Source organism: Zootoca vivipara, chromosome 2, assembly GCF_963506605.1.
Source record: "Zootoca vivipara chromosome 2, rZooViv1.1, whole genome shotgun sequence".
NCBI classification, from domain to species: Eukaryota; Metazoa; Chordata; class Lepidosauria; order Squamata; family Lacertidae; genus Zootoca; species Zootoca vivipara.
Genome location: NC_083277.1, coordinates 19,600,028 through 19,628,024, shown reverse-complemented (window position 1 = coordinate 19,628,024; position 27,997 = coordinate 19,600,028). Strand labels below are relative to the sequence as shown.

Here is a 27,997-nt window from a genome sequence, read left to right as displayed (position 1 = left end):
GGGCCAAGGAAAGGAGAATGGATCAGGGCAGGTACTATGATGCAGGGAAACGAGGGGCCGGGATCTGTGTGTTGGTGAGTGTTCATGGAGCAGCCCAAATAATTTACATTCTCCCACTATTGTACAGTATTTTACAAAGGCCCAGGGGACCTCAGGACCCAGACAGTGGGGTATTGTCCTTGGGAGCTATACAGGGTGTTGCTCACGCAGCTGGTCAGGGCAATTCCAGGCATGGAACAAGGAACGGCAGGCTGGCACAAGAGGTAGGCTTGCCCACACGGAGGGCACAGTGCTCTGTGGGTGTGCTCAGCACACTGGAGGGGCCGTTGGGTGCTCTATGCAAGCTCCCGCAGCCTGGCCACCGAGGGCCCAGGCTTCTTGAGGCTGGAGCTCCCCGCTCCCCTCTCCCGTACAGTCCAGCTGCACCGAGCGAGCAGCCTGGGCGGGAGCCCCGGTGAGGGTCAGTCGCTCTCGCTGGAGTCGCTGCTCTGCTCTCCTTGCACCTTGTTGCGGTGCTGCATGGCGCGGTGGTAGGCAATCTGGACAGACTTGCGGATGTTGGACTTGCGCCCCTCCAGCATCTTCTCCTTGTCCAGGTCCTGGTTCACACCCAGGGGCACGAGTTTGGTGCGGGGCAACCACTGCCTGCAAAGGAAACGAAGTGACCCAAACTCACTAGGGGTGCTTGCCTCCCCTGAAGGGAGAGGGCTTCCCTGTTCTCCCAAGTCTCACCCCCAGTCATCCTTTCTCGGTATGGGGCAGCTCCACCCCCCAAATTTATCCACCAGGTTTCGGTTTTGCTCAGCCCAGACATGGCAGCCCCCCTCCCATCTCTGCAAATGTCCGTCATGGGCCCTTACCAGGTACGCTTGTTGTCGAAGAAGAGGACCAGGTAGAGATGCTCCCGGGCTTCCTGAGTCATCTGCTCTCCCAGCTTCAGTACCTCCAAGGGGGGCACGGGGATGGGGACGCCATGGTGGAACATCCCTTCCCGTGGCATCTTGGGGTCAATGATCTGCCAACGGGGGAAGATCAGACATCAGAGAAGGGCAACTACACAGATGTTGCCATAGAGAAATCGTTGAGCATGAACACCCACCCACCAGACAAGGAAAGGCTGCACTCGTATGTAGAGTGCTGGAGTGGGGAAACTCTCAGGTTCAAGGCCCGATTTAACTGTGAAATTCACCAGCTGGCCTTGTGCAAGTCTGTATATTTCACCCTAACCCACACAGCATGCAAACTGACTGCCTTGAGCTGCCTGGAGGAGATGGAAATATGACAAGTAAACAGATTGGGCAACTCAGCATTGAGGCTTTAAGGACCAATATGGCCTTTACAAGTGAAACAGCCTGAGTTGTCCGCCGCTCGCAACTGCACATGTGTGCTGCTGGCGGTCACAGAATTGTGATTTCCCCCAAACCTTTGCTGTCTGGGATTTCTCCTGCCCCTTCTCCCCTTAAAACAGGTTTCTGTCCTTCATGGGTGTGGAGGAAACATTTCAAAGGCTCTAGATTATGTGTCGTGCATAGTAACGTGAAGCGGAATTAGAGAAGTGTGCAATCCTAAAACTTAAATGATGTGTTTAGAATAAATTACTAATGCAACAACCATTTAACGTTTTCGTTTACACCAGGCTTATGCTAAAAGGTACTGATTAGGCAAGTAGTCCATCTATATTGTAGCTAACAAACTGATCGTCGTATGGATGCACAGTTTAGAGTTTAAGGATGTGGAGGCTGAAATATTGAGTTCAATTTTCAACAAAAAAAAAGCACTGACAGAAGGTAGTACGGCAGAAGCTGAGGACCTTTGCTCATCCAGATTTTCCTGGACTACAACTCCCATCATCCTTGACTATTGGCCATGTCGGCTGGGGCTGATGGGAGTCGGAGTTTTCTCTCTCCCCCCCCCACACAAAATTACCCTGTTTTTTCTCTGCAAGAATTAGAAAAGTTCATTAAAAAAACAGCTGAATACTGTGTTTCTGTTGGTTTCTACACTAAGTAGCATTTTCTATTCTGCATAAACTTTCCTATCTCACAAGACCTGTCCTTGAACCTTCACTTGGTTCATAACCACATTTTCTACTATTGTTTCAAAAGGTGCATCACCCCTACCGAGGTTTCCAGTGGCCTTAACCCTCCTTAACCCTCATCAGTGCGTATTATGTGTGCGTGCACATCAAACCCACCAGTGCCGGATAAGAGGGGTAGCCCCTGCACTTGGCCCACACCAGGTCCAGGGCATCCAGAGGGGAGTCCTCATCCTCGGACAGCCAGCCGGCCGATCGGCTGATGCTCTTCCGCACCACTGCACAAAGACAGAACGAGAGGGGGAAAGGGGTCATTGCCATCCTCCTCGCCAGCCCCATCTCCAGAGAGGAAAGCAGAGGAAACGCTGCCCCAAATACTCACTGCCGTGGCCCACCCCTCGGCCGGTCCCCACCGAGTAGGACTCGTTTTCTGTTCCTGACGTGTCTTCGCTGCTGTCCTCTGGGAAATTCACGCGGGAGAAAGAGGGCTTCCCCCTGCCTTGCTTGGAGGGAGTTGTGCTAAATGGGAGGAAGCGGAAGTCATGTTAACTTTCCACGTTCCCGCAGAAGCCTGGGAGATTGCTACCTCTGCATTAAACGCAGAAGGGGGAAGGGAATGAGACCTCTTCCCTGGGAAGTCCAAGAAGGATGTACTGCAGGAACTTCCTGCATTCGATGCCAGGATTGATCTCGCCACTAGATGTTTGGGCAAGCATGGCAAGTGAAGAAAATGTCCCCAGTCTCTCATTGCGGCATACGTCAGAGAAGCGCTCGTGGAGCAGACCAGAGGCCTACCTGCCATACTTTCCCGTGTATAAGATGTCGTTTCCCCCCTCTAAAATAGTGTTAAAAAACAGGGGTCGTCTTATACACGGATAGTGCATGGGGGGGGGGGAAACGGGTGATTGGGTGCAGCCGTGAGCAGGAGCTTGTCAGCAGCGATTTGGTGGTTGATTGGCGGCTGCTGACAAGGGGTGCTTTGGATTGGCGGCTGCTGCAATAATTGTGTGGGTGATTTTTCTGCGACAAGGACTGCAGTGGATCGGCTGTTGAAAGGGCAATTGGGCGTGCGATCGTCGGCTTTGGCGATGCGAGCAGTTGTCAGTGTTTGTCGGGATGGTGATTTTCGGCATTCCCCCCCCCCAAAAGAAGCTCAACAATTAAGAGCAATCCTCCCCCCCCAAAAAAGCTCAACAACTCTAGGCCATTTCTCCCCATTTTCTTAAATTTAAGTCCCCCAAAATAGGGGTAGTCTCATACACAGGGGAGTGTTCTACACAGATAAATAGGGTAATCCCACATCCTGTTTCCTGCAGCGGCCAACCTAATACTGGAAACAGCATGCAGGCAACTTGACTACTGGTCATTCATTGCCTTGAAACGTGTGTAAATCTCTTTATATAGAGGCATACAACACAAACAGCATTTAAAGGTGTGCTGGGTACACAGCTTCATCTGGAACAGTGCCTGGATTTACACCAGCCTGATCCATGACTCGCGATATAGAACCTTGTCGAAGCCACTACTTTTGCTAAAACCAGTCATTTCCTTGTGGCACAGTTCTTCTGCTTTTGGCCCACCATTATCCGGCGAGCGGTTGTGCTAAGACCTTGTGGCAGGGCGGTGCATTTGTCTGACAATATTCCCTTCGATAACTGGAAGGGCAGTTTAGAGATTTCACACTTGCCTCATCGGGACTATCTAGCCACTCCTATTATTCTGCACTGTGCACCTAGGCTAAGGGGGGGAGGGGAGGGAAAGAGGCCCGGCTTCACAGCTCTGCACAATGGGAAGGATATCTCCTGGTACCTGGTACGGTCCGAAGCGGCACTGCTGCTGGTTGTGCTGCTGGACTCGGATTCAGAGCTGCTGCGCGGAAGGTTGTAGTCGTTGCGATAAACTAGGAAGCTCTTCTTGACTGGCTGATTGCCGCTACTGAAGCCGTTGGCCGGCAGGTCTGCAGAGAGAGAAGGGGGGGGAGAGAGGGCAAATCACAACAGGCTCCGACATAATACCTATAGCTGAATTCTCCAATGGCTTTCTACCTGGTCAATTGTTACACTACAAATTGTGAAAGGTAGATTCAAGCACAGATGGGATCCATGACAACAATGTTTCCCAAACTTGGGTCTCCACCTGACTACAACTCCCCATCATCCCTACATAGCAAGAACATTGATGATGGGAACTGCAGTCCAAAAACAGCTGGAGACCCAAGTTTGGAAACACTGCATTACAAGCTTTTTCTTTTTATCTATTCTGTCCCCTCCCCTGTTCCTCCCCCCTCATTCTTTTTACATCTTTCTGTGCCCTTCCCAGCAATATACTTTCAGCCTCTGTGCCCCATCGGCTTCCCAGAAGACCTAGCCCCTCTCTTTTCACCGCTGACATTAATTTTACCACTTTGTTAACTGGGACAAGACGCTTAACTTGACACAGGAAATACCTTCCTATCAAACTGTTGCCGCTTTACCGGATGCTGAACTACACCTGCAGGGCACAATCTAACGAAAAAGGTTTGCATTATTTAATTCCTTCCTTGCACATATGCGGAGTTTGCAGCAAATCCCACCTCCCTGGAGAGCCAGTGTGGTGTAGTGTTTAAGAGCGGTGGACTCGTAATCTGGGGAACCGGGTTCGCTTCCCCGCTCCTCCACATGCAGCTGCTGGGTGACCTTGGGCTAGTCACACTTCTCTGAAGTCTCTCAGCCCCACTCACCTCACAGAGTGTTTGTTGTGGGGGAGGAAGGGAAAGGAGAATGTTAGCCGCTTTGAGACTCCTTCGGGTAGTGATAAAGCGGGATATCAAATCCAAACTCCTCTTCTTCTTCCCTTCCAATATAAGTATCTGCACTCGTGACATGGACTCGTTGCGGAAGGAAGACCGCCCACGCACTGTCTCAACTTGGACCCATTCCTTACTCACCAATTGGACCGTCATCTGCCGATTTGTCGCTGTCGCTGTCCGAGGTGGAGCTGGGCCGCGGGCTTCTCACCCTCTTGCGCTGCCGCTGGGACACCATGATTGGCAGCTGAGGGGGTCCCACGGGGCTGTTCCCATGACCCGGAGCCAGCTGGCTGTCACGGTTCTTGGGCGGGCGCCCCGGACGCTTGGGGGGCCCGGCCGTTTTGGGGTTCTTCTTGGAGAAGAGCACCGATGTTCTCCTGCCGACTTCATGCGCAGGCGTGGAGGATGAGTTGGGGCCAAGGCCTGGAAGGGCAAGTGGTGACATTGCTCAGAGGATGAACATGAGCACTTCCCTTCAGTATCCCCACTGCCCATCCTTGGAAGCTGAACGGTTCATTCGGAGGGATTGCTCCCCCTATACGCTGAGCGGCCCCCTCTCCTGTGATGGGAGTCACCCACAGCAGCCGCTGAACAGATCTCAGGAGTTCCAGAGTAGGGGATAAGGCTAATAGGAAGTGGCAGGTCCCACTCTATGAGCTGCTGGGTAAACACTGGGAATCTATTAGGGCTGATGCCAAGGAAGACGTTACTAGGCCTGGGTGATACGTTGATATATGATCCAAAGCCGGTTTGAAATCCCTATCGTTATATTGGTTTCATGATCTTTGACCTGGCAATATATCGTGAATCATGATGTGTGTTAGGGTTGGGTGACATATCTTCCAAACTGGTTCAAAGTCCATACTGTGATATTGGTTTCATAGTTTATTAACCTGGCAATATATTGTGAAACATGGTGTGTGTGCAATGCAAAAATCACAATGTAGGAAAAACCACAAAGCCAAATAATGCCTCCAAATGGCTCCATCCTTATTCCAGACGTAGTGATATATCAGTATATCACAATGTTTAGCTGGTGATATATCACAATAAAGGTAAAAGTACAGGACCCCTGGACGGTTAAGTCCAGTCAAAGGCAACTATGGGGTTATGGCGCTCATCTCGCTCTATAGGCCGAGGGAGCTGGTGTTTGTCCACAGACAGCTTTCCAGGTCATGTGGCCAGCATGTCTAAACCGCTTCTGGTGCAACGGGACACCGTGATGGAAACCAGAGCACATGGAAACGCTGTTACTTTCCCGCCGCAGCGGTACCTATTGATCTACCCCCACTGGCGTGCTTTCAAACTGCTAGGTTGGTAGGAGCTGGGGCACAGCAACGGGAGCTCAGCCCGTCACAGGGATTCAAACCGCCAACCTTCTAATTGGCAAGCCCAATATCATGATGTTGAAAACCAGGCATCGCCCAGCCCTAGGTGTTCTACCATGCGGTCTCAGGCCCCGCCACTCACCTTTGCCGGTCTCCTGGCTGCTGCTCTCCTCGGCGGCACTGTCGGTTTGCGTGTCCTTCTCACAGGGGTTATGGGCTGGCAGGATGATGCGGGTCAGGGGGCCGTGCCCATCCCTCCCCGACTCCCGCTGGTGCGCCAGTTTGCGCCGCAAGGCCGTAATCTCCTTCTTGATCATCTTGGCCCGCCGGCAGCGGCCCACGCTCTGCTTCCCGGCGCTCACCTCGGCCAGGCGTTCCAGCAGGAGGCCCAGCTGGTCTTCCAGGGGCAGGTGCTTCTGGTTCTCAGACAGCAGCATCCGCTCCTCATCTACACCAACAAGGAAACAAAGCCCAGTATAAGGAGGAGGCTTCCGCCGATGTACCGAGGAGAGACCAGAACCCAGGAGGCAAAGAAAGGAGGCAAGGGTGGGGGAACCTGTAGCTCTCGGGTGCCTGATGATCGTCTTCCAAAGCAACTACTCTATTCCGAACTTTAAAATGGAAAGCGTAATGCCAGTGGTCAACAAAAGAGGTTTAAAGACTGTTTCAAGGCAAATCTTAAAAAGTGTAGTATAAACACTGACAACTGGGAAACCCTGGCCTGCGAGCGCTCCAGTTGGAGAACAGCCTTTACCAAAGGTGTCATGGGCTTTGAAGAAACTCGATCTCAGGACGCAAGGGAGAAACGTGCTAAGAGGAAGGCGCGCTTGGCAAATCCACACCGTGATAAAACTCCCGCCTGGAAACCAATGTCCCCGCTGTGGAAGGACGTGTGGATGCAGAATTGGCCTCCACAGTCACTTACGGACCCATTGTTAAAACCGTGTTTGTCTTCCATAAACACGGTTTTAACAATGGGTTGCTTACTCGGCTGCAAGTGATCGCCAAAGAAGAAGACAGGACTACAACTCCCATCAACCCCTGCAGTCAGGGATATTGGGAATTGGGATGGGACAACAGCCGGAGGACCACAGCTTCCCCAGGCCTGACATTGTTACGCAGCATCTCAGTCCCTAAAAGGGGGGAAATAGAGAGCAGGAAAGCATCACGGGGAAGGATGGGGGGCAGTTGCCTTCCACAATTCCATATGCGTGCAGTTTTAGGTGTATTTCAAATCCCTGGGAATTCAAGTAGCTTCTGTCCCCGCCTCCTTTCGTTGAAAGTTTGTTACTTTCCCGGATTTCTGATGATAAATCTTAAGATCTGTTCGGTTTCCTCCTCCTCACCAGCAGCCAAGCACATGGAAAAGTAGCTTGTTGGACCACCTGTCTCTGGGGCACTCTGGCATGAGCGAGTCCAACTGTGAACAGTCTAGCTATAAGGATGGCCGCCGTGGACTGTAGCTATCCACCACTGCCCCATCCATACATAATTCTTATCTGGCTCCTGGCTGCCAATATCTTAAGGCACGGTGAAAGCTGCACCAATAGTTTCAATGATGTGGGAAAGCGAGGAGCATGTGAAGTTCTAAGAAACAGATATACCAGGCTTGGGTGGTTAACCTCTCTGATGTGCAGATCTGACTAGAGTTACCCTTCAGATTTTGCACTTTTCTGAATTTTGCAGCACGGTTCTTGACTTGAAAAAGTATCAAGATACACATAAAAGTGCTTTTTTTTTAAAAAAAAGAATAAAATACATGTAGAAATATGTCCCTTTGAGACAAAATATGTTTACAATAGTGTATTTGTAAGAAAATGCATTTGAAGCTACATCTGAAGTACACGTTGATATGGATTTTTTTTATATAAAAAAATGCAGGTCTGTATGGAGATGGTAAGGAAGGAATTTATTGCTGAACACATGCAAATCAGCCTTCCTCAGCCTTTCAGATGTTTTGGGCTCCAGGCCTCAACAGTCCCAGCATGCATGCCCAATGGCCAGGGATAGTGGGAGTTGTAGCCCAACAACATCCAGGGTGTTAGGAAAGGCTGAAACTGATATGGACTGGAAACAGACTGGTCCGTAATTCTTGCAAAAATGAATAAATTAAATAAGTGCAATTTAAAAACAAACAATGAAGATATTTATGATAAACACGGTCGTCTGCATACCGTACTTTCTTTAGGGGGCAGATCGAAGAGGTCTTTCAGACAGGGGTGTTGAAGACCGAAGGACAAGACCAGTACCAACAGCTCTTAAAGAAGCCCTCAGATGTCAAGGAGATACAGTGGTGCCTCGCAAGACGAATTTAATTCGTTCCGCGAGTCAATTCGTTTTGCGAATCGCAGTTTCCCATAGGAATACATTGAAACTTCTTTTTTTGCCCCTAGGAACCCATTAATTAAATTTCAATGCATTCCTATGGGAAACCGTGATTCGCAAGACGAAGTCACCATCAGATCGCAAGTCACCATCAGATCGCAAGATGCATTCGTCTTGCGAAAAATTCGTCTTGCAGGGCATTCGTCTAACAACTACAGTGGTACCTCTACTTACAAATAACTCTACTTACGAATTTTTCTACTTACAAATGGAGCTCCGTCCACCATCTTGGATGTGGTTTAGATAGGATTTTTTCTACATACGAATTTTTAGACAGGGTTGCTTCGACTTACAATTTTTTTCGACTTACAAATGTGTGTTTGGAACGCATTAAATTCGTAAGTAGAGGTACCACTGTATCTGACTTATAGAAGACATCTGAAGGCAGCCCAGTTTAGGGGAGTTTTTTAATGTTTGATGTTTTATTCTGTTTTTAATCTGTTGGAAGCCACCCAGAGTGGCTGGGGAAACCCAGCCGGATGGGCGGGGTATGAATAATAAATTGTTGTTGTTGTTGTTGTCTTTGCATCCTCTTTGTCACAAAGCAAAGAGGAGGGCAGTTTCTTGAGTCTGACCCCATAATACAAAGGGCTCAGTGCTAAAAAGGATTCAAGGCAACATCGGGTCCTTTTACTCTTGGCTAAAAGCCAAGATAGCAAACAAACAACCGTAGAGGCTCAGGGCAATTGTAAGTTGCCGGGTGGGAGGATAGAAGGGAGAGTGGAGAGACCATTGGAGGATGGTTTGTGAATCCCACCCCCACCCCATCCCCTTCTTGTTTGTTGGCCTAGATACACATTCAAACATTGTTTAATGCTTGTGCCCCGTAAAAGGAAGAAACCTCTTGCCTTGGGACTTTTCCTGCACGGGAGAGGAAGGGGAAAGTTGCCAAGAGGGATTCTACTAGTTGAAATTCTGCAAGCCACCTCTGGCAGCTCGTCAACATACCAAACTGCAATTTTTGAGAGCCCTTATACAAGCTTGCCGGTAGGCAGCTGCAACGGGAAAGTTTCGACCCAAGCTCCAACTTTCTTAGCCCCTGCAGCTCTGGAAAAAGTCTCCCTTAGTTAGCCTCCCTCTTCTCCAAATTCACCCCTGTGACCTCCTTCTCTCGCACTCAGACCACTTCCATCTTCCTCCCTGAGGCTCTCCTTGCCCAGCCCCTCCTTTCACTTCTTCCCTTTTTCTAAAATCGCAGCAGCTCAGATCATGGCAGCCGGGTGCCCCCCTCTACGTGCCTTTAGGGCACGCAGCCAACACTGCCAGAAGCTTCAGCCCTCCCACAAAACCCCTTTTGTAGTTTGCGATAAAGGCATCTCGGCAACGGCTGCAATCTCACCGGGGAGAAAAGGCAGGGGGGTTTCCTCTTCGGACACCCCTTTCTTCCCAGAGGATCCAGCCCGAGTGAATGCCGGCTTCTGCCCAGGCAACCTGGGGCAGCTTTCCCCTCTGGCACTCCTGTCCCTCCCGGGCAGCCACCAGCCATCTCTGAAAGGCAAGAACTCTGGCCACAAAAGTAAAATTGTGTTGGACTAATAGTTCAAATGATTCAAATTCTTCAAATAGTCTCTTATAGATTTATTTCTTGAAGTTTATATGCCAGGTGAAACTGATGCGCCAGGACAAGGCCCTGTTTCGAAAATTCTTCTTCAGCTGGAAAAAGTTAAATGTACATTCATCAGAGACCCTCTTAGCATATTAATTATCTTTAAATCTTTATTAGAACACACCCAATCTTTTCTTTATATATTACAAACACACTCTCAGTCACCTAACTCTAAGCTACCAGTACACGTCGACTTTAAGACTATTTGGTAAGACTATGTTCTTATTATACATTTTTGCATACATGTTTGTAAACCTTTAGATGACTTTATATTGCTTATATGATAATTAATATGTTAAGAGGGTCTCTGATGAATGTACATTTAACTTTTTCCAGCTGAAGAAGGAATTTTCGAAACAGGGCCTTGTCCTGGTGCATCGATTTCACCTGGCATATAAACTTCCAAGAAATAAATTCATCTATAAGAGACTATTTGAAGAATTTGAATCATTTGAACTATTAGTCCAACACAATTTTACTTTTGTGGCCAGAGCTCTTGCCTTTCTACAATTTTCTATGTAAGCTTCAATCAAGAACTCCCAACTTCTTTAGTTATCAACCATCTCTGGGCATTAGCTGAGGACGTTTCTTATACTGACCATTCTCAGTGCTTCGCAGAGGCGCCTCGTCCCCAGCCATGGGGAAGTGCATGCCCGTCTCGAAGTCGATGCCCATCTTCTCCGCTTGCCGGCGCGCCTGCCGTAGCACAACGTCCCCTTGCTCCCGCAAGCGGACGGCTGCCCGGTAGAAGATGGTGTCTTTGGCGTTGTACTTCAAGCAGTTGCTGACGATCAGGTTGAAGTCCTCTTCGAACTCGTCCAGGTTCAGGTAGCGATAGCCCTCCAGCTTCTGCTTCATGGTGTAGAAGTCCATCGGCTTCTTGATGTGGTCCAGGTAGTCGGGCACCTGCAGTGGGCAGAGAGAGAGAGAGAAAGAGCAGCACGGCTAAGAGATTGGGGAGATTGCCGCCCCGGGGTGGGGAATCCCTGCTCCAAGAGAAGACGAAACAAAAGTTAGAAGCAGTCCCAAAAGCCTCTCGCCCAACCTGGGAGCAATTTCCCCACGGAGAAAGGGGCACTGCCATTCAGCGCGGGCACACAAAGACGGGCACCCTCCCCCAAGGCCCTGTGAACAGTGTCCTCCCACCCCCACCTTCCGAAGAAGGAATAACCAACATTTAGAAAGGCGGGTCGCTTGCAAGGGGGAGCAAAAGGAAAGCTGGCAGGCTGCTCGTGAAGAGGTTTGGGACCTTGCTCCCAATCTCTGCTCCCCTGCATCTACTGCAAGTCCCCTAATGTGTCTAAAAGTGTCTGCCTGCATACTTCCTCGCCATACCTGCATAGCTGCCAAGTTTTCCCTTTTCTCGCGAGGAAGCCTATTCAGCATAAGGGAAAATCCCTTTAAAAAAGGGATAACTTGGCAGCTATGCATACCTGGTTACCCACCTATTATCTCTCAATTTCCTTTCTCAATAGGTCTCAATCTCAACACACAACTCTCTCTGCATCATAGGAGGTTCTCCAAATCCCCTCTTGCCTGGCCCTGCACCACCCTGACTAAGGGCTGGGGACAAACCTCTTCCTCTTCCTAGGCAAAGACTGTTCCTACATCCTCCTCCCATATATAATAAAGCTGTGTGACAGGAAAACAGTCTTTTTATATAATTATGCTGTACTGCATGGAATAGAGCAAGCTTGATCGTATGGTTAAGTTTGTACTGCTAAAGAGAGTGGGTCAGTAAAAAAATAAGAGAGCGTCCTCAAAAAAGGGGGCTGATAACCAGACATCTACTAACCAGTAATCTACCACACACATTTGCCCCGGCCTGCAGTGATCTTTTCAAACAATTTCTTTTTCCATCAACAGTTAGAAATGTAAAACGAACCTTTAAAAAACAACAACACTTTGGCTGCACAGTAGACAATTCACTTTGATGGAGTGGTGCTGATTTTGTGTATTTTTTGCCTTCCCAACTGCCCAACCTAGAAGCAGAATCTAAACCTGGACTGAATTGTTTCCTCTTTCTGATGAAGACAAGGTATCCCTTGAAGGCTGAGTTTCCATAGCTTTTCTACTTTCTGTATTTATTGAAATTAAAAACAACCAAGATGTGTACTCCGATCTTCTTAGTTCCATCATATGAATGATGCAATGACCTTAGATAGCAGCACCGCTTTCAGAGGAGGAGTGTGAAGGACTGGCCACATTGGGAATGTAACACTAAACCATGACTTGGTCCTACGTAAACAAGCAACAGTGAGACTGCCTTCCGCATGACCAGAACGAGGACTTTGTGAACCTCTAGCTGCAGTCTCTCTCTGTGTGTAGAAGCTCTAAAAGTGGCCTGGCCACATCTAGCTGAACAATTGTGTCATTATTTCCCCCTGCGGCGACCAGACTGTAGGGCAAGCAGATCCTCAAAAGGAGTGGAACAGTCTAGCTTGAGTTTAGACGGCCCAACCTGTGTCCCCCTCCCTGCACCTTCAAGGGAAACCCTTGGTGACCTGGGTGACTTAACACATTGGTCGCCCTCCTCTCCTCACCCTGCAAACACTCCCAGAAATGGATAATTCCCAAAGCAATTTTTGGTGGTGGCAGTGACTGCAAACCGCCCCCCCTCCCACTCACGGTGGCATGGGCGTACCCAGCATGGGGCAGGGGGGCAGCTGCCCCCCTAGAAGCAGGGCAGCTGGAGAGGACAGGCAGGGACAGACAGCCTGCTTGGCTGAAGCGAAACAGCAGCAGCGGCAGCGAAGCTGCCTCTGTTGAAAAAAACCTGGACCTGGACCAGCCCACACTCCTTCAAGTCACAGCGAGCACAGCACAGAAAGTGCTGCCCCACAATGCTCTGTGGCACCTCATTTGCATACAAGAGGGCCCAGGGCAGGTGTTAGCAGTGGGCCGTCCCAGCACGGAGGCGCAAAGAGGCCATCTACTGACGCCAGGCCTGGAAACGGCGTCTAACCCTGTTAGGAAGCTTTGGACCATAGTACATTCAAGCAACTTGCCCAGCCAGCGGGGCCTCTGGTGCCTTTCGCACACACAACGGCCCAACCCTGTGGGCGTGCGAAGGGAGGATCGGGGTTGTTGGGGGGCACAGGACAGGACAGGCCCAGCGCCAGGGCTGGATGGGAACAGAGCAAAGTATAAATTGGGGGTGGAGGGGTTCTTACTTCGTAGAGTTCTGTTACCTCAGACAGCGGGACCGGCTGGCTGAAGATGTTGCCCGTGTCCTTCTCCTGGAGCTGCTCCAGCGTCCGGCGCAGGAGGATGAGGAAAGGGGTCAGCTGCATCTCGAGGGCCACCTGCTGCATTTTGATCTGAAACACAGAGCAGGGGGAGCCATTGAGCTCTCGGGTCCCTAGGACAGTCTGCTGCGCCTCAGCCGGGAACCTCTGAAGTAGCATGGGGTGAGAAAGCACCAATGCACAGGGCAGAGGGGCTCGGGGGGGGGGGCAACCGGTGACCCTCCAGGTGCTACAACTCCCCACCCACCCCACCAAATCCCTGATCACTGGCTGTGCTGGTTGGGGCTTGCTGGAAGTTGGGAGTCCCCCGAACCCGAAACTCTGCGCTGTAAGAGAATTTTACTCTTGGGGAGACCGAGCCATCTTTGGGGCAGCTGGCCGGCCATTATGGATCTTGTTCTTGTGGAACCCCCATAATACGCTGTTGTAATACATCCTTACCCCCCCACTCCTCCCCGGGAATGCAGAGGTGCATCATGGGAAATCCTGGTGCTGCATCGCTCCTGCCGTGTCGGAACATGGCCTGGGAGCGAGCTCTGGGGACAACGGGAACTAGGCTCGAACAAGAGGGGAGCAGAATTCGCACTAGAGCAAACAATTCACATCTGCACAGGGAAGTTTCTAACGGCTGGTGTTTTGTTGCGTTTTTAATATTTCGTTGGGAGCTGCCCAGAATGCCTGGAGCAACCTAGCCAGATGAGCGGCATAATAATAATAATAATAATAATAATAATAATAATAATAATAATACCTGGAGAAGCTTGGCACCTCCCCAAACACCCCTCATTGAGGAAGGGTTCATAGAATCATAGAGTTGTTGGAAGAGACCACAAAGGCCATCCAGTCCAACCCCCTGCCAAGCAGGAAGTTCTACCACACCATCCCATAACTCCCCTAGGAAAGCCCTGTGCTCCCCTCTTATCATGCCACTTGGCTACGCTGCAGAAACCCAACACTCCCCTCTCGCCAGTCCACGCCAAGCGTGTCTCCCTCCCTCCCAATCTCCCTTTCCCGCCGCGGTTACCGTCTCTCTCTTGAGCTTCTCCCGCTTGCGTATTAACTCCACCAGCAAGCGCGCTCGTTCCAGGTCGTGGCGGAGGCGCTGCCAGGATTTCAGCTGCTCTTTCAGGGCCCAGTTCTTATCCTCTGTGTTATCTCGCTGCAGGAACATCAGAGTCTATGAGAGGAAGGGGCATCCCTGCCCCCTGCCAGGTTTCCACGGCTCTCAAAAGAAGAGCGGCAGCTGGCTCCGCCCAGGGTTGCTGCCAGGAGCTGAGGGGAGGGGGGGGGCAGTGGCAAATGCCAGAGCGGAACGGGGCACGGCGAGGGCAGGGACCCCTTTGGCGGGTTTGCAAGAGGAGGCCCAGTGCCTTCTCCCTCCCTCCTGGCAGAAGGAAGGAAGATGCACGGAGCTGCCTTGCACAGAGTCAGAGCGCCCTGCCTGGACTGTCTACCCTGACTGGCGGCAACTCTATGGTCATGGAAGAGGGCTTTCCACCCTCCCGCCCGCCGAGAGTGAGCCGGGGACTTTCCGCATGCAAAGCCGGTCCTTTTGGGTTAAGCTCATGCTGGCTTCGGCCTTGGCCAGAGGAAATCCGTAGCCCCCCCCCCCCCGCACCCACCACGTCTCGCTGCAGCAGCAGCCAAGGCCTTCCTTCCTGCATGCAAACTGGGGAGCGCATCGCCCGGCCTTGCCGTGAAATCAGCCTAAGCATCTCCCGCACAACCCCATGCTCCTTCAAGTCCAACAAACGACGGCAAGCGGGTGGCCAGGCACCAGAGGCCTTGCTCTTGGCCACAGGCGCCTGGCAGTCATACCCCACTCTTCCCCCCCCCCCCACATTCGCCCTGGCTCCAAACCTCAAGGGAAGACGTACCTGCTCAGCCTTGGACACGGGAGGAGGAGGAGCCGGCCTCCCGGGCTCGCAGGTCCTATGCGACTGCAGGTGTGTTTGGAGCCGGCGCAGCAAGGGCACTCCGTTCCGGGACTGCCTCTTCAGGGTCCAGTAGCTGTGCAATCTCTGCATGAACTGGCTCTTCCTCTGGAGGGTCAAGCGGTTGGTGATCTTACTGAGCCTGCAGGGGGGAGAAGGGGGCGGAGCGGGGAGGGTCAACCGGTCATGTCGCAAGGCCAGGGAGGCTGGTGGTTCCGCCTGTACCACAGGCCTAAGGAAAATAGCTAAGCGGCGTCACTGTGCTGCAGAACACACCGACAGCGGGGTTTGGAGACGGGGGAAAGAAAACCTGGGTTCAAATCTCCTACGCAACTGGAAGGTCATGGAGCAGGCTTGGCCGTGTTGCTAGCTCTCAGCCTTTTCCACCACTTTCATCAACTATAAACATAGAATCATAGAGTTGGAAGAGACCACAAGGGCCATCCAGTCCAACCCCCTGCCGAGCAGGAAACACCACCAAAGCATTCCTGACATATGCCTGTCAAGCTTCTGCTTAAAGACCTCCAAAGAAGGAGACTCCACCACACTCCTTGGTAGCAAATTCCACTGCCGAACAGCTCTTACTGTCAGGAAGTTCTTCCTAATGTTTAGGTGGAATCTTCTTTCTTGTAGTTTGAATCCATTGCTCCGTGTCCGCTTCTCTGGAGCAGCAGAAAACAACCTTTCACCCTCCTCTATATGACATTCTTTTATATATTTGAACATGGCTATCATATCACCCCTTAACCTTCTCTAACCTTAACGTCAGAGATGTGGCGTTAATGTTATTATTGCTACGTTGCTGGTGAATGAGAGTTCTGCAGTGGAGGAGTTTTCACTCTGCCCTGCTTCAGAATTCGTCCATCTGTGCACCGCTAGGAGACCAGGGGAAGGGCCACCAAGGAGCTAGGTCAGGAGCAGGGAAACTTTGGCCTTCCTGATGCTGCTGGACTACAAGTTCCCATCATCTGTCGCCATTAGCTATGATGGCAGGGGGCTGTTGGGAGTTGGAGTCCTGCAAAATATCTGGGTGGCCAAAGGCCCCACACCCCTGAGCTAGGTGAAGGATGAGGCTAAAATAGGTTTGCCCAAGCCTGTGAAATGGATGTGGCACCCAATTAGATCCTGAACAGGGGGCTATATCCACCCACCAACTTTCTCCATGGAATTTCCTTAGCTAAAATAGCCCGCTTGGCATCCCATCGTTGGCCTCCGAAGTCTGAGAGTGGAAAAAAAAAATCAAGAATCTGGTGGGGTGGAACTCCTTTCCTGAATACATCGCGCCGCCAACTAAAGCACAAGGATGCACCTGGGATGACTGAGGTTTAGTGGGCAACTTTTTGGATCTGACCTGGCCTCAAATCTCTCCTAAGCCGCAAATTCACTGTCTCTCTGCTTAACCCCGAGCCACAGTTGCCACTTGCCTCTTCGCCCCTGCATGGGACAAGAGCACTTCTCTGCAGTCAGGAAGACGAGTGGCTGGTGGCTGCAGCAACAGAACCGCTGGGAGCCCCTGCCCTGGAAAATAGTAATGTTATTCTATTTATTTATTATTACATGTATATCTCACCTTTCCTCTCCACAGAGCTCAAGAGGGCACAGATGTTCTCTGCCGCCCCCCCCATTTTATCCTCGCACCAACGCTATGAGTTAAGTTAGGCCGAGAGGCTGTGATTGCCCCAAGGCCACCCAGCGGGCTTCACGGCCAAGTAGGGATTTGAACCCTGGTCTTCCAGCCACGACACCACATTTGGCTCTCTTACGGGAAGCCTACAAAGCAGAACATGAGGGCAACAGCTTTCTTAGCTGCTGGTGCAACTGGGACTCAGAAGCGTGTTGCTCCTGAACCTGAAGGGAGCATCTAGCCAGTATAGCTCGTAGCTATTGACAGCCTTATCCTCCAAGGGCCTTAAGGTACAGATTTGCTGGCAATTTGCCTTTTTGCTACAAGGCTGGTTTCATTAGCTGTGGTGGGATGAAATTCTGTATTTTTTAAAAAGCATTTTGTACACTGAAAAAGGTGCTCAATACGTACGCAACGACAAATTAATTTAAAGATTTGCCTTGTCTGCAAAACAGACCGGCGTCCATCGAGACCAGCGTTCTGTTAACAGGCGCAGCCGGCCGCGTAACACTGATAAACCCACAAGCAAAGCAACAAGGGGAATGCCTTCCCCTCTGGGATGTGGTGACACACAGCGGAGGAAACACCCACCATTGCCGGGCTTGTTTCCTGCTCCCAATGGACAGGATGGCAGAACCGCCGTCCAGCAGGAGACCGTTTTTCACCGTGCAGCAAAAGCAACGTTCAGCCTGGTACAATTTGGTACCTTGCCATTTTGCCCACAGAGGTGAGACAAATTCGAAAGTGGGGTTCCAAGGGAACACAGAATGGAGTCTTGCCCGACCTTGTCGTCAAACCGTTGTGTGAACAGTTTCTCTGGCCATAAACAATCTTCTGTGCTCACAGAGAGATGAGTTGAAAAGGAAGGAAGAAACAGGAGCACCACCTCCGCTTAAAAAACGGGGTGCTGTTTACGGACAATTTCTAAAATGTTTTTAAATTGTTGTTTTATTGATCGTAATCTGCTCAGAGGTTTCATGACGGCGGAGCGATATATAAATTTTTGTAAAATGGATAAAATAAGTACACACCCCTGAACAGTATTATTATTATTATTTTAAAGAAAAAAGGTACCCTTGAAAAAAAGCACAGCCCCCAACTCCTGAAATGTTTGTCCATGGCAACATTAGCAGTAGCCCATCTCCACTTATTCCCAAAGTGCTTCTCCTTTAGCAGAAATATATATATTAAATTATTTTTAAAAATTTAATCTTGAAAAGTCACATGCAAACTTACTGAACATAACTCCCATGACGGTAAAAAATAAAATAAAATACATAATAATAATAATAATTTGTAATTTATTTGTACCCCGCCCATCTGGCTGAGTCTCCCCAGCCACTCTGGGCGGCTCCCAATCGAATATTAAAACAATACAGCATTAAATATTTAAAAACTTCCCTAAACATGGCTGCCTTCAGATGTCTTTTAAAAATAGGATAGCTGCTTATTTCCTTGACATCTGTTGGAAGGGCATTCCACAGGGTGGGTGCCACTACCGAGAAGGCCCTCTGTCTGGTTCCCTGTAACCTCACTTCTCGCAATAAGGGAACCGCCAGAAGGCCCTCGGCGCTGGATCTCAGTGTCTGGGCTGAATGGTGGGGGTGGAGACACGTGTGTAGTAGCTTGAGAAGCGAATGGGGAACCTGTGGCCCTCCAGATAAAGCCGGACTCCAATTCCCATCAGCCCCGGCCAGCATGGCCAATGGTCAGGGACGATGGGAGCTGGAGTCCAACAATGTATGCAGGGTCTCAGAAAAGCCCAGTTTAAGCCCCTGATCAGCTGTGGAGCTTGCGCAGTGGCCTTGGACAAGCCAGCCTCTCTGGAGCTTATCCCACTGGTTATTCTGAATACGTAAATACAGTGGTATCTCTACTTGCGAATTTAATGCGTTCCGAACACACATTCGTAAGTAGAAAAAAAATTGTAAGTCGAATGCATTGGGAGAAAAAATCCGTAAGTCGAAGCAACCCTATCTAAAAACTTCGTAAGTAGAAAAAATCCTATCTAAACTACATCCAAGATGGCGAACGGAGCTCCATTTGTAAGTAGAAACATTCGTAAGTAGAGGTACCACTGTAAATAAAAAGGCAGCCCATTCACAAGCACTCACGTTTTTGACTCAGGTAGATGCAGCCCAAGACAGTTTGTACATAGCAGGCCTCTGGATTAGGTGCCCCAAATACTGATTTGACATCCGATGCCCCTTTAAATGTGGGGGTTATTACTGGTTTGCTCCTATTCTTATTTTATTATGTATTTTGTGTTTTTTTTTATATTGTACTTTTATGCCCTTGGATCTACAGGTATAGGGCAAATATGCAAATAGTAATAGGGACCCAGGTGGCGCTGCGGGTTAAACCACAGAGTCTAGGGCTTGCTCATCAGAAGGTTGGCGGTTCGAATCCCTCCAACGGGGTGAGCTCCTGTTGCTCGGTCCCAGCTCCTGCCAACCTAGCAGTTCGAAAGCACATCAAAGTGCAAGTAGATAAATAGGGATAGGGAAGGTAAACGGCGTTTCCGTGTGCTGCTCTGGTTCGCCAGAAGCGGCTTTGTCATACTGGTCACATGACCTGGAAGCAGTCTGCGGACAAACACCGGCTCCCTCGGCCTATAGTGAGATGAGCGCCGCAACCCCAGAGTCGGACACGACTGGACCTTATGGTCAGGGGCCCCTTTACCTTTACAAATAGTAATAAATAATAAAAACCCAGGGATTATTATTATTATTATTGCCTGGGCCGTACAAACAGGCCTGCAAAGCCTCCAGTTACCCAGAAGACAACCTCACCGCTTCGTGATGTGGTTCCATCTCATTAAGGATGTGGAACGAGCCCTACCTGTGGGGAGGAATGCAGGGCACCGACACCACCGGCGCAGCCGCTCTCTTCTCGGCCAGGATCTTCCTCGCCTTCTTCATCTTAATCCGGGACTTGGCCTTGGCCTTCTTCACTTTCTCCGAGCTCCACCCTTTCCCGTCCTCCTCCTCCTCCTCTTCCTCCTCCCCTTCGCTATGCGAGAGGGCGGGCAGGCGCCGCATGGAGCCGGGCGGCGTGTGGATGTCGCAGTAGGCCGTCTTGCGGACGCTGAAGGAGGTCCCGTTGGCCCCCGTCTCGCGGACGGGCTCCATTTTCATGTAGAGCCCGGCCTGCTGGGCGCAGGTGACGTGGAAGGCGGTGTAGCAGTTGGCCTTGTGGCACTGGATGCAGGCGCCCGAGCCTCGCTGCTTGCAGATGTAGCAGGTCAGCTTCCAGCGGGCGGGGGGGATGTGCTCGATGCTGTCGATGGGCTCCAGGAACACCGTGTTGGCGAAGCACACCTCCGGGATCCAGAGGGCGCACACCACGTGGGCCCAGCGCCCGTCGTCCGTCTGCTTGAAAGCGCCCCCTTTGTTGGGGCACAGGGCGCAGTCCACGGCCCGGGAGGGGGACTGCAGGCAGCGGCGGCACAGCCACTGGCCCTCGGGGATGTAGGGGACGCCGTAGCACTCCTGGTGCACGGCTAGGTTGCACATGTCGCAGAAGAGGATGACGTTGCTGTTCTGGCACTCGCCGTCGTTGCAGATGCAGCAGACGGCGTCCTCATCCACCAAGGCGTTGGGGTCCCCCTTGTTGTGGCTCTCAAAGTAGGACTCCTTCTCCAGCCGGTCCATCAGGTACTCGAAGATCTCCTGGGGGATGGGGCTCACGCCCTCCGTCTTCCGGCGCTCGTTCATAATGTCCAGCCAGATGTAATCCTCCTCGTCCATGTCGTACTCGACCTCCTCGTCCAGCTCCTCGGCCGACTTCTCAATGTATCTGGGGCGAGCGGGGAAGGAAAGGGACAAAAGCACAAGGCTCGGTGACCGGGGCCGACTGAGCGCTTTTACAACTGAGAAAAGTGACGGGGGAGGAGACAGAGGTGGGAGCGCCTATAGGGTTGCTGGCTGTTACTTGCATCTTTCCACCCGGGCGTGCCCTTTAAGTGCTAGGTGTCAGGGACTGGCTAGATGACGAGGAGTGGGGGTAGGCGCCAGCTGGGAGACCCCCCCCCAAGGGAAGCCCCAGAGGAGGAAGGCTCCGAGCCTGGGGATTGGACATTGAGGAGAGGTCCGAGGGAGAATGGGAGGGAGGAATGATTGGATGCTGAAGTAGCAACAGGCTTTAGTGAGCGAGGAGAGCCTGTGACAGGGAGCAGCTCAGATTCAGAGGCTGAAGCACAGAGGGAACAAGAGGCTGCAGGAGATTCCCAGGAATCTGCCTCTCCTGCTGCAACAAGCTCCTCTCCCTCATTGTCTCCAAGGACACACAGGGCAATGCAAAGGACAGAAGAGAGATTGCAGGTGCCCCAACGTAGTTTGAGGCTGCTTGGGAAAGATCTGGCAGAAGGAGGAGACTTAGATGGGGTAAAGAAGTTGACCATCTGTCCTGGCAACTGCAACTCCTTTCGGGATGCGTCGCTGAGCTGTGTGCCGTTTTCTCGAATCAAGAATTAACTACACTGCCTAACTCTGCACCTTGTGTGCTGACCTGCATCTAGCCCAGTTCTGAAGCTACGTAGCTTGTTTTAAAAACATTAAGGTTTGGTTGCTTTGACCTACAGAGGGAGACCTGTTACCCCTAGGCCTGAAAGCAGGAGCACAACAGGACAGATTTTGACTGGCAGCCTAATAGGAAGTGTTGCCAGTTTGTCCCACGTCATTTGTTCACTTGCACCATTTTACGTATAGAATTCTAGAGTTGGAAGGGACCACAAGGGTCATCTAGGCCAGCCCCTTGCAATGCAGGAATCTTTTCCCCAATGTGGGCCTCGAACCCACGACCCTGAGATTAAGAGTCTCATGCTGTACTGACTGAGACACGACTGGCTGCTTCAGTGCTCTCTTCTTGGCAGCATGAGCTTTGCATGCCATCCCTCTTCCTCTATGCTGAGAATTCTGGTCACAGCCACCCAAGCCCTTTTTTTGTTTGTCCTGGGGGGGGGGGGGGAGGGAGAAACCTATCACGTCACTCTGTGAAAATCCTTTCGTCCAAGCAGCCGCACTACTTACAGGTGAGTGAACCGGACTGGTGCAATCAGACAGAGTCTTCAAACTTCAGCATAATCTACCTCTCAAAAGTCAGGGGTAGGGAGGTGGCGTTGGGGAGTTAAGGCATCTCTCCAGGCAAGAGCACTTTCTTTCTACCCTGCCCCCTGATGCCAGGGAATTCTGTGACCACCGGGTAGGAATACTGCTGCTCCTGATTCTCCTCCCAAGGTGCAACCCACCCCCCTCCTGTTAGGGAGGGAGGAAATCTTCCTTTGCCCAAGGGAAACGGGCTGCTTCGGTCTCCAAGCTGCAACAAGGCACAGCCAGGAGATGCCCTGCGAGAGAGAAGTGCAGAGGCCCCCAGAGAAATGCTCAGCAGAACATCATTAAAGTGCCCTCCTCCCCATTTGAGAACCTCAGCTTGGATGGAGATGATTAATGATATTGTATACCACTTAAGGGGACACCTAGCCCATCTAGGAGAAGGAAAACTCTGATCCTAAACCACCACTGCCTAGCAGGGTACCATCAGGAGAAGAAAAAGCTAAGGAGTAAACCCAACACAAATCCTGAGCGAGGTCCCTAAGGCATCTTGTACACCTCCTTCCTGAAACTCCTGCAGCCACGCTGGTGCCAAACATACTGCTCTGCTTTCCTTTGGACCACACCAGCGAGGCTGGGAGGGGGGGGGGTGTCTTGTCGTCTGGGCAGCCCAGGACCTCCTCACACACTGCCCAGGCTGGTGCCCCAGGGAGTTCACTTCAGTGCTGTTAATGTAGCAAAAACAACACAGGAGGTAACAGCTACAAGTTACCAATCTCCACAGCCACAGCAGGCGCTGGGATTCTCCAGCAGCGCTGGGTGAGACGTATATCGATACATTGCTCAAAACCAGTTTGAAGTCCATATCGCTATATCGATTCCATAGTTTTTGACCTGGCACGATATACAGTGGGACCTCGACTTATGAGCTATTCGATATCCGACGTTTTCAAGTTACGAGCGGAAAAAGTGGCCGCGCGCTTATGATTTTTTCGACATCTGAACGGAAAACCCGTTCACAGCTAGATGCGGTTTCCTCGACTTACGAGTTTTTAGATGCGGTTTCCTCGACTTACGAGTTTTTAGATGCGGTTTCCTTGACTTACGAATTTTTCCGTTTCCAATGCATTCCTATGGGAAACCGCTTTTCCTATGGGAAACTCGACTTACGAAGTATTTCGACCTACGAGTGTGCATTCGGAACGGATTAAATTCGTAAGTCGAGGTCCCACTGTACTGCAAATCATGATGTCTGTGCGTGTGTTCTATGCAAAAATCACAATGTGTGGGAAACTGTGAATCCAGACAATGCCTGTACATAGCTCCATCCTTATTTCAGACATTGTGATATGTCGGTATATCACGATGTTTACCGTAGCTGCTGATATATCGTGATTCTGAAAAACCAGGTATCGCCCAGCCCTATTCTCCAGTGGTTTGACTTCACCCCAGGAGGCGAACTCCATTGTCTCTCGAGACAGATGCTAACAACATACCACATAAGATAAGAAGAAGAATCATTCTCTTAAGTTGCTTACATAGGACACAATCAAAACCCAAACACGACTCTGCAAAGCCCTCCAACCCGCAGCTCCACGGGGTGCCCCCAACCCACAGGTGGTACCTGTAATACGAGGAGGGGCGAGGAGGGGCATCAGGCGTGTCCTGGTCCAGCTCCCGGTACACGGCCTCTGGGAGCTTGGGCATGTTGCCCGCCGAGGCACTGTGGTGGTGATGGTTTGAGTCCTTACGCTTCTCCTTGTTCTTATGCTTGCCGGCTTTGGGGGCCACGGAGGGCGTCTCCGTGTTCTCCTTGTTGCTGTTGTTCTCCGGAACCTCCTCGGGTGCCTCGTCGTCCTCGGAAACCACGTCCAGGTTGTCGAAGATGCTGATGCGGTGCACGCGGCCGTGCAGGTCCACTTCCACCATGCGCTGGGCCTGCGCGTAGGTCATGACCTCTCGGCTCGGCGACTGCGAGGTCTCGGAGGGGCTGGGCGATTGCTTGTTGGCCGCCCTGCCGTGCCGGCCCTTCTTCTTGTGCTTGCGCAGGGGGGTACTCTGCGGGGGCGGGGGGTTGTCATGGTCATAGTGGTAGAGGTGGTACTCGATGCCGCTGTAGCTCTTGTAGATCTTGCGGCACGTGTCCACAGGGCACTCGTAGGGCGGCTTGGTGGCCCGCAGGTTGTGGCAGAATGTCTTCACGTCAAAGTCCACCCCCATGGCACCAGCTAGCTCTGTAGGGAAGGGGGAACCAAGAGCGGATTGGTCAGGGCTGGCGCACCACCCCTACAAAAAGGTTTACCCCCCACAGACCCAAAATGCCCGTGCCGGGAGGAGCCAGGAGCTTCACAAACAGGCTTCTAGCATGTCATAACAGGACCGACTCAACTGATTTAGCACAAAATGCACACGGGGACCAGGCCAGTTCCCAGTGGCAGACTGGCCCGAAACGTGACAATCACATCAGAGACTGTTGTGCAAAATTTTGCACAGAACTGTACTGCTTCTTTTCCCTAACCGGGTATTGCACCTCGTCCTCTTTCTCCTGGGTTATTGCTAAATCACGCAAGGAGAGATGTGGGCAGCAGCCATCTGGGCACTAGGAACATGGGATGTTATTCTATTCACCCTGCCTGATGCGGCCCATCTAAGGAATTTCTGCTGGTTGTGCAGAGAGCAGAGCAGGTTCTGGCTTCCTGTCTGTCTAGCTCAAGGACAGGAAAAGTGTGGCCTTCAAGGTGTTGCCGGACTACAACTCCTATCATCCTCTGACAGATGGCCATGCTGGCTATGGCTGAAGGGAGCTGCAGTCTAACATTTAGAGAGCCTTGAGGTTCTCATCCCTGGTCTAGCTGTTCTCCATTCCTCATACAAATTACTCCTCAAAGCCCACTTCTTCAGCAAAGCTTTTCCTGAACCTCTTCACTTTCTTTCTTTCTTTCTTGCTGGCTGACTTACCTGTATTCCAGCCTCACAGAGTCAACTAATATAGCCTTGTCGGCAGGGGACGTCTAATAGTGCCTGGCGTGGTTAGACATGCAAACTGCAAAGGTAAGGCATGCCGCTTCAAAAATACCACCAATTGGCTGAACCACCATGTAGCAAGTCTCTGTTGTGTCCACCTCTATTTCTTCTTTTCATATTTTGTTTTTTGTGACCTTCACACCTGTGATGTCCTGCAACATTCAAAGCCGTTTTTACCCCTTTATCCGTTCCTGTCTTCTCTCTCCACTCCATCCAAGGCAGACCGTAAGCCCTCTAGACAGGGATCCTCTCACTTGTTTTTTTTCTGTTCTTTGCCAGGCACGCTGCTACCACTAAATTTTAAAGCAGCAGGAGTCTGGCAGTGGTGGGGAAGGGAAAGAGTTTGAGAGAATTAGCATTAGCCAAATTCCTCATGGTATCCTCCCACTACCCCCCAGCTGCATAAGAGACAAGGTGGGCCACCGTTATCCAGGATCTGGTAAACATCCCATGTGGGCTACTGAAATGTGTTATATGCTGGGCTGCCCTTGAAGACTACTCTGGAATTTCAGCTGGGACGAAATACAGTGGCTGGCATGTATCAGAAGTTCTGAAACAACTCGACCAGCCCCAATCCATTTCTGGTTCTCAGCTTTAAGGCTCCGAATAGCCAGGTATCTGAAGGGCTACCTTTTTCTCCCCCTAAATATATCCCCCTCCCAAGGCCCACTCTGAAGTGAGGTAGATGGCAAAGCACCACGATGTAGATTGCTCTTCCTTTTCAGCACCAGCTTTTGCTCGCCCCGGCTTTTAATGTACAGTATAAACTAGCTGCAGAGAATGACAAGGGAAGTCTGGCTAGCAGCATGAAATGGCCCTTGACTTAATACTATCCATAGTTGTACAATTGATAGCAACATCAAAAAGGGAAGTGAGAGAATGCCTGTCACTTGCCACTTCTTGCTCATGCTCTCTCTCTCTCGCACATTGCCTCTGTCATGCCATGGTGTCCCCTAGCTGGAGAGGAAATGAAAATTAATACTCTTTGCACCTGTTGCTGTTTACTACATTTCTTTCCCGCCCTCCATCTGAGGATCAAAAAATTACAATATAAAAACACAAAAATGTGCAACATAGTAACAAACAAAAACAATGTCGCCCAACTGCTCTTTCCCTTCAGTTGTACACTCTGTGTTTGTATATGTGTGTGCATTTGTTGCTGTTGTAGCACCAGGAATAAACAGAAAAGGGCCACTGAAGGACGCCAATCAGCCCAGCACACCTTTTAGCCCTGATAATTCCCACATTGCCTTTCTCACCTGCGGCATCCTCTGCTTGGAGCAAGGAACAAGAATTAGCACAGAAAGGATAGGAAAGCAGATAAGAGAGGCTTTACCCTGCTTTATTTACACACTGCAAACCTTACATTACCTCTCTCATCCCACGCTGTGCCAGCAGCTATTAGGAGAACAATAACTAAGGGAAAACGAGGGAGGGCAGGTGGCCGTGAAGCTGCTCCCATCACACACCACCTTCCCTATCTCCAAGGCACCCCTCTGCCACAGAGAGATCATAGGAGAACGGGTGGGTAGGAGAGAAGGCAGAGGAAAACACCAACCCAGTATGCCACCACCTTTGTCCAAGGAACCCTGCGGTGTACCAGGAGGGCAATGGGTAGCGGCCATCAGGCCACCCACTTTTCGCTCCCTGGACCTTCTTTACCTCCGTGGCACCTTCCCAGCATAGGTGGGTGGGGCAGGAGAGCAGACACAGAAGCACCAAGCTCCCCCAAGTTCATGCAAGCCCCATGTCACCTCCCCCAACAGCAGGGCAGCAGCTGTCATGGTAGGGGGCCACCTGGGCAAAGCAGCTGTCAAGCCGCATCCAAGGCGTCTCTCTCTCTCTCTCTGAAAGGGGGGGGGGGCACAGAGAACTCCGCACACCACATCCCCCTGCTGCCCTGCTGTTGGGCACATTGTTCCAGTGGGCGCTAAAGAGAGGGAGAGCTGCAGCCCTCCCTAGAGGTTGCTGGACAACAACACTGCTCCTATTATTCTTCTTATTCTGATGTGCTGGATTTGTAGACCGCCCTTCGCCCGTAGATCTCAGGGCGGCTCACAGCAAACCCGTCACCCCTGACCCCTGGGGGCCCCACGGATATCTGCTGCAATGGGAGGAAGAGGGGCTGTCAAGCTCTCTCTATCTCTCTCATTCCCACGCGCGCGCACTTCCTCCCCGGCTGCCCTGCATGCATCGGAGGTTGGGGGGGGGAGTGTGGGTCGGATCTGGGGAAGGAGGAGAAGGCGGCTTGTGGGTTGGCGGGGCAGGAGCGGTGGGGGAGGGGGGATATCGTAGAAAATGCAATGCTTTGCCCGCCGCCTTCTCCCCCCATTGCAAGGCACACACAGACCCACGCAGAAGCAGCGGCAGCCCCCGTTTCCTCGCTGTTTCCGCGGGAGAAACCCGCCCGCCCGCCGGGCGTCTTCCCCTCCCCGCTTCCCTTCTCCTCCCCGCCCGCCTGCAGGCTCTCTCACCGCGCTCGGCCTCAGGCCCCCCGCCAGCGGCGGCTGGGCGGCTGCTGGGCGGCTCTCGTGGCGGCAGGGCCCATGGGCCCAGCCCGGCCCGGCCCGGACAATGGAGAAGGAGGAGGAGGCTCCGGCGGCGGTGGCGGCGGCGGCGGCAGCAGCAGCAGCTCCTGCGCGGGGAGGCCCCGCTGGGTAAAGCCGCTCCTTGGCAACCGCACTTTCGCCACCCGGCTCGCCCGCCGTGTTTGTTTATGTGGGGGGCACATACCGACCCCCCAGTTTTCCCCCGGCTCGCCACACACGCACCCCGGTTTTTTCCCCCCGCCACCGTCTTCTTCCAATTTGCAAGGTCACACCTCCCGGCCGGCGGCCGTGGGCGAATCTGCTGCCGCGAATGGCAAGGCTGTGCTGGCGTCGAGAGTGATGAGGAGGGAGCGTGGAGGGGGTCTCCCGCTCAGGACTCCTGGGTCCCTCTCCGGTCCAGCTCCGGGAGGAGGAGGGGGAGCCCC

The 27,997-nt window shown here is 51.7% G+C and overlaps 1 protein-coding gene across 3 annotated transcripts; it reads right to left on the bottom strand.

Moving 5' to 3' along the window:
• Window positions 1-23: 23 nt before the first annotated feature.
• BRPF1 (bromodomain and PHD finger containing 1) lies at window positions 24-27,639 on the bottom strand. Of its 3 annotated transcripts, none has more exons than XM_035106893.2 (14): window positions 27,498-27,639; window positions 23,624-24,233; window positions 19,790-20,746; window positions 15,268-15,466; window positions 14,415-14,567; window positions 13,334-13,462; window positions 10,742-11,048; window positions 6,294-6,599; window positions 4,962-5,246; window positions 3,845-3,992; window positions 2,418-2,554; window positions 2,195-2,313; window positions 861-1,015; window positions 24-645 (listed from the first exon to the last, which is right to left on the bottom strand). In XM_035106893.2, the coding sequence occupies exons 2-14, from the start codon at window positions 24,217-24,219 to the stop codon at window positions 462-464; spliced, it is 3,675 nt and encodes a 1,224-aa protein (XP_034962784.1). In that variant the 5' UTR covers window positions 24,220-24,233; window positions 27,498-27,639; the 3' UTR covers window positions 24-461. The 3 variants fall into 3 exon arrangements, with proteins under 3 accessions (XP_034962784.1, XP_034962782.1, XP_034962783.1); XM_035106891.2 differs by having other exon boundaries at window positions 13,316-13,462; window positions 27,498-27,638; XM_035106892.2 differs by having other exon boundaries at window positions 13,316-13,462; window positions 14,415-14,549; window positions 27,498-27,638.
• Window positions 27,640-27,997: the final 358 nt, after the last annotated feature.